This window comes from Ranitomeya variabilis, chromosome 1 (genome assembly GCF_051348905.1).
Source record: "Ranitomeya variabilis isolate aRanVar5 chromosome 1, aRanVar5.hap1, whole genome shotgun sequence".
NCBI classification, from domain to species: Eukaryota; Metazoa; Chordata; class Amphibia; order Anura; family Dendrobatidae; genus Ranitomeya; species Ranitomeya variabilis.
The window spans coordinates 5,342,139-5,351,666 of NC_135232.1; the positions used below are offsets into that span (position 1 = coordinate 5,342,139).

Consider the following 9,528-nt stretch of genomic DNA (forward strand, 5'->3'; position numbering starts at 1 on the left):
CCTTGCCCTCCAGCAGTACGACTTTACGGTCACACAACGAGCAGCGATCATGGCAATGCAGACGGGTTGTCCCGCCGGGGCAAACCTGCCGAGGTGTGCATGGAGGAGTACTGAGAGGTCCTGCCTCCGTAGCGCAGTCCAAAAGGGGGAGGTGTCAGGAATATGATTTATTTGATTGTCTATGATCACGCACACTGAGCTCTGCTATATCCATTAAAGCTGAGTACTAACACACACTGCGAGCTTTCTGACCCTCCTTCCTCCCAGCTCTTGCTCCCTGCTGACAACACAGCTGTAACATGAAACTCCAGTGTGGTACTGTCCCTCCCTCCCTCTTGAATGCAGGAGTGAGCAGAAAACCAGTCCTTTGTCTGAAAACGTGCTCCTTTTTCTATCAGAGAGTTATTCAAGATGGAATAATTCCACCAGAAGTAGTGACATAGGTGTGAAAGTTATATATCTGGGATGTGCAACAATAGGGCTACACACAAGTGCGCTTACTAAACGCAGTGCCTAGCAGAAACGGATTACTGCTTAACTGGGGCTCATACCCACTTCGTGTTTATACTTAAATGAACCCCCATGTCATGCTGAGCATAATGATAACTTTGTCTTTCTCCTACGAGGTTCATACGCCGAGATATGAGTAATAGAAGATTTGACATAACTTCCAGAAAGGGAGGACAATCCAGGGCGCAGCCCACTGAGTGAAGTCATCAAGCAGAGCATAGACATTTAGGAACTGAGTTAGGAGGGGTAGCTTTTGGCCCAGGGAGTCATTTGAGAGTGAGAGGCTCTGCAAATCTGCCTGATGCATTGGGATATATGCTCCCCACCTCTACACCGCATGGTCTGCTATGAAATGACTTAAGAACTGTGTTTTTCTTCCTTTATTCCATTTTGTAATTATCTGTACATACGATACTTGTCTCCTTTAATACTTTTGTAAACACTGCCTACCTTTTGGAGTAAAATACATAAAATTACTAGGTTCGTTTCTCCTTGCTCTACAACGTACTATCACGTCCTCTGAAGTAAATTATGCTACTAATTGGTTTGGCTCCTGACTCATTATCAATTCAGGAATAGGGGTTGGTGGCAGCGAAAAGCATACTGAGCTTGTTGGGTAAAGCTGGCAGCAGCGGAAAAGGGTTTATAACTGTATTGCTCGGCTGCGGCTGGGAATAATTATATCACCCTCGCTGCAGTGTGTGCCCAATATCCAGTACATAGCGGGCAGCCTTTCTGGTGACTAATTATCCTAGGTGCAGTACCGTCTGACCTGAGGGTAAGGGGGACGCCAGAGAGATGCAAGTTCCAAACCGGAACTGGGATATAAATAAATCCCCTTCAGAAAAGAACCAGAGGCAGCCAAACATCCACGGTTCATGCATATTGGTGTCAGTGGTGGGGATGATAAAATATCCCCGTGATTCATGACATATTGGTGTCAGCAGTGGGGTTGATAAAAATATCCTGTGATTCGGACACACGACTTTATGGGGACAGCAGGGTGAGGAGTGGGGGTGCCATTGCGCAGGTATAGGGTGCCTACCTCTACTGTCAGGTAGGGCTGTTCAGTAGTAGAGCAATCCAAGGCATCTCCCCCTGGCTTTTCTATTTGTGTCTATATTATAATTATTTTAAGGTGGTGGTTGGTTTTACATTCACTTTTTAACATTGTTTTATGAAATAAAATAACATTTATATTTGACTATATTCTGTCAAGGTATGGAGCTCCTATGGTGAATTACTGAAATAAATCTTAAAACTGGGAATTTAAGCTCGAGGGAGATAATTTGCATATTCTGGGTGCATTCTGGGGAAAGTGAAGAGTCTTCGTGAGTCTGAGGATCTTTGGGTGTAACTGGATCGAGCTGATTTGAGGAAGTTATGCACGCCTAATGGCGTGCAAATCTTTACAGCGTTTCCACAGAAATTTGTTTCATTCTACATGGAGCACGAGATTCCCCATATGGTGGGCTGCAATGTGTGCTATGTTTACAGACTTGCCGAAGGAAAAGAAACTTTACGGGCCAGAAATACAATTTGTGACTGTTACGAGAAAAAGATGCAAATTCTCCAGGAGAAAATTGCTACATGGAAGCTCAAAGAAGATGAGGATTTCCTGACAGGGCAGAAGAAGCTCTTCAGAACATTCCGAGAGTAGAGCTTTTCATCGTTCCTGCAGAAGATATTGACAGAGTACAGATAACTAATTCAGAATGTTCGGAGAGAAGCACCTTTCAATGTACCTGCAGAAGAAGAGAAAGGGAAGCATGTGACCTAAGAAGCCGGAGGTGAGGAGGCAGTCAGCACCCAGAACCGACCAGGCTCTCACTCAGGACAATTATGAAGATGTGCATCAAAAAAGTGCTTTGCCCACAAGGAACACCCAAGCAAGAAATCAGAAGCCTCTTGAAGGGATAAAAAGAAGAGCTGTGGTGAAGAAGAAAAGGAGAGTGGTGGTCATGGGGGATTCCACACTGAGGAGCAGAAGCTGCTATCTGCTGACCGGGCATTACCTCACAAGAAGTGTGCTGTCTTCCAGGTGCCCAAGTCCAAGATGCAGGGGTCCCCAACCTGTAGCTCGGGAGCCACATGTGGCTCGCGGTTCCATGAATTGTGGCTCGTGGATGTTTGTCAGCTTGGTGCATTAGCTCCAGTTCTATCAGATATAAAGAGCACATCTGAAAATGGTGAATATTGTGCGCAGCCCTGCACAGAAGAGCAGATCTGGATGCACATATACTGGTCTTAGGGGGTTTGAGGTGATTTAATTATGGTACGCTGGAGACGACACCACCTGTCAGAGGAGCTGGATGTGACAGTGTCTTGGGAGTGCTTTATAGGAGAATACTGAATGGGAGGTATTATAGGAACCCCTGGATCTTTGTATACTGCTTTGGGGTGATTGATTTTTGTGGAAAAGCTTTGGTTAGCATTATGCCTGTAATGGGAGCTTTGGTTGCCACTATTGTGAGGGGGCGGGAGCTGAATGTGGCTCGCGACCCTCTCTGAGAGGTGAATGTGGCTCCCGAGGTCAGAAACGTTGGAGACCTCTGTGATAGGGCATGAAGACTCTTCAGTAATACAGACGACCACCGATGTCCATTAATCCAGGTTTCCCTGTGTGGCTGCAGCAGTTGGAAGCTTGGTGCTGCTCATCTTCTAACCAGGTCATTGATGGTTTATTTTGTACTGATCCAGCTGTGAAAATAAGGTTTAGTGAGAAAAAGAAGGCAAATCCCTCCATAGAGGGAATCGCAGACGTCATTACCCCAGGGCTCCTGCACCCCTATATAAGTCTGTAACGGGAGACAGATGAGACAGGAGAGATGGGTGTTCTATAGAATGAGACATTTGGGGGATTTATAATGACATACGTCCGCTTTATTACATGACAGAATATAAATATATACAAATCTCAGTGCAACACAAATCATAACAAATCCCTCAGACCATTTCAAGAGAGTGCTTCCGCCCATACACGATGAGGGGGTCCCCGCAGGAAGGGATGAGGCCTGGACCCCGGCAGTCTATTTACATCTCGTCCGAGTGGAGCGGACTAATGATGACGCTGCGCCCCTTCTCCAGCCACACCCCCTGGTCCTGTATGAGAGGCAATGTTTCCGGTGGGTCGGAGAAGTGGCTGGGTACAGGGTCCGGCTGCCCCTTGGCCGCAGGCAGCTTCTTTGTATCAAGGTCTGAGGAGGAATTACTGTTGATAGAAGGTTTAGATTCAGCAGTTCCCACGTCCTGGATTTCAGGGGTGTCGTTCTGTGCACCCTGAAGGGACTGCTCCAGATGTAGCTCCTGGTGGGACAGGTCCAGCTGAGGGGGCTCATGAGAGGGACCCGCTGGAGACCTTTCTAAAACCACTTTTTCCACACGTATTTCCGTGTCTGTGGGGACAACGCCTAATGAGGGAGCGTCGGGGACTCCACGCAGCTGACGAGAATGAACAACTGAAAGAAGAGCACAATGTGATGTACAGCATGTACCACATACCTTATACAACCGTGCCCCCAGCTTCCTACTCCAAGTTCTGACCTTCACTAGGGACAGTCCAGCTATCAGACATCACCTATAATTGCCTTCAAACACACACTGAGGGTGAGCGAGGGAAAAGAGAGGGGCTTCCCATTTAACGTATAGGATGGGGGCACATATACTGTAACTAGGGAATGGGGGGGTACATATATTACGAGTTCACCTTTCTATAAAACACGACACATCTACAACTGTCAGAGGCGACATATTCACACCATGAACACTCACAAAACGCTGACGGCCTGAGCTCCAGGACTTACCTCCACGCAGGTCACGTTGGCCGATATTCAGCCCAAATGGATAGAGACTGGGAAAGAGAATGAGGCAAAAAGACAGCGCCAGGACCTGGAGGGGAAAGGGAGATGGCCAGGATGAGGGCTAGTGCCTGGCAGAAGGGTAGATTCACCAACATGCAGCACAGGACCTTCGCAGAGGCACCCGGGCCGGCCGTGCACACTCACCATTACACATGTGCTGGAGGACGTGGTCTTGGCTCCAGACTGGCTGAGCAGAGCCTGCAGGTTTCTCAGCTGCTGGACGAGCGAGCTGCAGAGGAGCAGAAGCTGCTGTTACTGTATGGCTGATGGCAATTACTAATCAGGGGAACATAAGGGCGGGGCTCAAAACAGGAGGACGTGGCAACTAATTACATAAAGAAACCATAAATACACGACATGCTTAAAGTCACCGCCTACAGGAAAATCACCACCAAGAAAAATACAAAATGGTGGCACCTGACATGGTTACATGACATCATTACTTAAAGGGATCCTGAGAGCTGATACTTTCTGCCAAGTCACAGGCAGCAGGTATCAGACCTTGGCTGTATGACTCTTTCCCGGTGAGGCTCGGTCCCTGGTGAAGCACTGTCCCCGGTGAGGCTCGGTCCCTGATGAAGCTCGGTCCCCGGTGCAGCTCGGCACCTGGTGAGGCTCGGTCCCTGGTGAGGCTCAGTCCCCGGTGAGGCTCAGTCCCCGGTGAGGCTCGGTCCCCGGTGAGGCTCAGTCCCCGGTGAGGCTCAGTCCCCGGTGAGGCTCAGTCCCCGGTGAGGCTCAGTCCCCGGTGAGGCTCAGTCCCCGGTGAGGCTCAGTCCCCGGTGAGGCTCAGTCCCCAGTGAGGCTCAGTCCCTGGTGAGGTTCGGTCCCCGGTGAGGCTCAGTCAAGGGTGGCCTATAAACTATGTTTTTTCTCTGAAATGCCGCAGCGTTTTAGCGTTGAACATACCTGGTGGAGATCGTACAGCCACAGTCCGATACCTGCTCCCCGAGGATCGGCTGTCAGGTTCCCATTACATGGAGCACATGGTGGACACATTGTGGACACATTGTGGCACTCACTAGTTTTGTCTCTGCAGCTGCTGAACCTTCTTCTGTAACTCCTGATTGTGAGCGGTGCACGCAGTGACCCTATGGAGGAGAGGACACAGATATTCACACACATTATACACACACCCCTACCAGGATGTACAAATTTATTAGCAGCTCGTTCTCAAGCAAAATGGATTAAAAAAAAGATTTCACGACAGACGTCCCAGTATAGACAGGACACAGATCACTGAACCAGTACCACACAGAGGAGGCTGAGCCCGACCACCACTGAGCAAGACACAGAAGTGGAAACGACTGGAAATATCTGATACTGATTGCTCCCAGGTTTCATGGACTGATAAGATGAGGGACTCTGGATGAAGCAGATGGAAGGGTCGGCGGCAGATCAGTACCAGGGCACAGGCCTCCACTTCCCCTCAGACCCCAGCGAGGTGAAGGACGACACTGCTATGGGTGGGATTGTTACAGAGGATCTCGTTGGAACTTTTCAGGTTGGAGATGGACCACAGTCACCTCCTAAACCTCCTGCCGGTGATTAGAACACACTTTTTCCCAGCAGTGGAGAAAGAAACAGTCTGTGTCACTACAGAAAACCAGGACCGTTCTGCAGGACGAGGCTCCATCACAGGGCCAGGAAAGGCCATAAACATGGAGGAATACTGACCTGGCCTCTGCCTCGCCAGACCTAAACCCTAGTGAGAACCTGTGGCCCTTCTTACACAAAGATTTCTGATGAAGGAGAACCGTCGCCTCTCAGAGCAAGGTCTAGGGGGAAGTGGTGTAGGAAGCTGATGGATGGATGGGGGATGGATCCCTGGATGGGGCTTAAGGACGTAACTGAGAAGGGCGGCCATATTACTATATCACACTGAGGAGAAGGGCGGCCATATTACTATACGTATATTACTATATCACACAGAGGAGAAGGGCGGCCAGATTACTATATATATTACTATATCACACTGAGGAGAAGGGCAGCCATATTACTATATATATTACTATATCACACTGAGGAGAAGGGTGGCCATATTATTATATATATTACTATATCACACTGAGGAGAAGGGTGGCCATATTACTATATATATTACTATATCACACTGAGGAGAAGGGTGGCCATATTACTATATATATTACTATATCACACTGAGGAGAAGGGCGGCCGTATTACTATATATATTACTATATCACACTGAGGAGAAGGGCGGCCATATTACTATATATATTACTATATCACACTGAGGAGAAGGGCGGCCATATTACTATATATATTACTATATCGCACTGAGGAGAAGGGCGGCCATATTACTATATATATTACTATATCACACTGAGGAGAAGGGCGGCCATATTACTATATATATTACTATATCACACTGAGGAGAAGGGCGGCCATATTACTATATATTACTATATCACACTGAGGAGAAGGGTGGCCATATTACTATATATATTACTATATCACACAGAAATGAAGGGCGGCCATATTACTATATATATTACTATATCACACTGAGGAGAAGAGCGGCCATATTACTATATATATTACTATATCACACTGAGGAGAAGGGCGGCCATATTACTATATATATTACTATATCACACTGAGGAGAAGGGCGGCCATATTACTATGTATATTACTATATCACACTGAGGAGAAGGGCGGCCATATTGCTATATATATATATTACTATATCACACTGAGGAGAAGGGCGGCCATATTACTATATATATTACTATATCACACTGAGGAGAAGGGCGGCCATATTGCTATATATATATATTACTATATCACACTGAGGAGAAGGGCGGCCATATTACTATATATATTACTATATCACACTGAGGAGAAGGGCGGCCATATTACTATATATATTACTATATCACACTGAGGAGAAGGGCGGCCATATTACTATATATATTACTATATCACACTGAGGAGAAGGGCAGCCATATTACAATATATATTACTATATCACACTGAGGAGAAGGGCGGCCATATTACTATATATATATATTACTATATCACACTGAGGAGAAGGGCGGCCATATTACTATATATATTACTATATCACACTGAGGAGAAGGGCGGCCATATTACTATATATATTACTATATCACACTGAGGAGAAGGGCGGCCATATTACTATATACAGTGCCTACAAGTAGTATTCAACCCCCTGCAGATTTAGCAGGTTTACACATTTGGAATTAACTTGGCATTGTGACATTTGGACTGTAGATCAGCCTGGAAGTGTGAAATGCACTGCAGCAAAAAAGAACGTTATTTCTTTGCTTATTTTTTTAAAAAATTGTGAAAAGTTGTTTCAGAGGGTCATTTATTATTCAACCCCTCAACCCACCAGAATTCTGTTTGGTTCCCCTAAAGTATTAAGAAGTAGTTCAGGCACAAAGAACAATGAGCTTCACATGTTTGAATTAATTATCTCTTTTTCCAGCCTTTTCTGACTATTTAAGACCCTCCCCAAACTTGTGAACAGCACTCATAATGGTCAACATGAGAAAGACAAAGGAGCATTCAAAGGCCATCAGAGACAAGATCGTGGAGGGTCACAAGGCTGGCAAGGGGTACAAAACCCTTTCCAAGGAGTTGGGCCTACCTGTCTCCACTGTTGGGAGCATCATCCGGAAGTGGAAGGCTTATGGAACTACTGTTAGCCTTCCACGGCCTGGACAGCCTTTGAAAGTTTCCTCTCGTGCCGAGGCCAGGCTTGTCCGAAAAGGCAAGGCTAACCCAACGACAAAAAGGAAGGAGCTCCGGGAAGATCTCATGGCAGTGGGGACATTGGTTTCAGTCAATACCATAAGTAACGTACTCCACCGCAATGGTCTCCGTTCCAGACGAGCCCGTAAGGTACCTTTACTTTCAAAGCGTCATGTCAAGGCTCGTCTACAGTTTGCTCATGATCACTTGGAGGACTCTGAGACTGACTGGTTCAAGGTTCTCTGGTCTGATGAGACCAAGATCGAGATCTTTGGTGCCAACCACACACGTGACATTTGGAGACTGGATGGCACTGCACACGACCCCAAGAATACCATCCCTACAGTCAAGCATGGTGGTGGCAGCATCATGCTGTGGGGCTGTTTCTCAGCCAAGGGGCCTGGCCATCTGGTCTGCATCCATGGGAAGATGGATAGCACGGCCTACCTGGAGATTTTGGCCAAGAACCTCCGCTCCTCCATCAAGGATCTTAAGATGGGTCATCATTTCATCTTCCAACAAGACAACGACCCAAAGCACACAGCCAAGAAAACCAAGGCCTGGTTCAAGAGGCAAAAAATCAAGGTGTTGCAGTGGCCTAGTCAGTCTCCTGACCTTAACCCAATTGAAAACTTGTGGAAGGAGCTCAAGATTAAAGTCCACATGAGACACCCAAAGAACCTAGATAACTTGGAGAAGATCTGCATGGAGGAGTGGGCCAAGATAACTCCAGAGACCTGTGCCGGCCTGATCAGGTCTTATAAAAGACGATTATTAGCTGTAATTGCAAACAAAGGTTATTCCACAAAATATTAAACCTAAGGGTTGAATAATAATTGACCCACACTTTTATGTTTAAAATGTATAAAAATTTAACTGAGCAACAAAACGTTTTGGTTTGTAAGATTTATGCATCTGTTAATAAATCCTGCTCTTGTTTGAAGTTTGAAGGCTCTAACTTATTTGCATCTTATTAAACCTGCTAAATCTGCAGGGGGTTGAATACTACTTGTAGGCACTGTATATTACTATATCACACTGAGGAGAAGGGCGGCCATATTACTATATATATTACTATATCACACTGAGGAGTAGGGCGGCCATATTACTATATATATTACTATATCACACTGAGGAGAAGGGCGGCCATATTACTATATATATTACTATATCACACTGAGGAGAAGGGCGGCCATATTACTATATATATTACTATATCACACTGAGGAGAAGGGCAGCCATATTACTATATATATTACTATATCACACTGAGGAGAAGGGCGGCCATATTACTATATATATTACTATATCACACTGAGGAGAAGGGCAGCCATATTACTATATATATTACTATATCACACTGAGGAGAAGGGCAGCCATATTACTATATATATTACTATATCACACTGAGGAGAAGGGTGGC

The 9,528-nt window shown here is 46.2% G+C and overlaps 1 protein-coding gene across 1 annotated transcript in view; it reads right to left on the reverse strand.

Annotated features, from left to right (window-relative positions):
* Positions 1–3,368: 3,368 nt before the first annotated feature.
* Positions 3,369–9,528, reverse strand: part of CREB3 (cAMP responsive element binding protein 3) — a 21,688-nt gene continuing 15,528 nt past the window's right edge. The window contains exons 7-10 of the mRNA XM_077281281.1: positions 5,390–5,458; positions 4,515–4,599; positions 4,314–4,398; positions 3,369–3,968 (exon numbers count right to left, since the gene is read on the reverse strand). Of these exons, the coding sequence (XP_077137396.1) occupies positions 3,544–3,968; positions 4,314–4,398; positions 4,515–4,599; positions 5,390–5,458 (664 nt within the window). The 3' untranslated portion in view covers positions 3,369–3,543. The remainder of the gene's footprint in view (positions 3,969–4,313; positions 4,399–4,514; positions 4,600–5,389; positions 5,459–9,528) is intronic.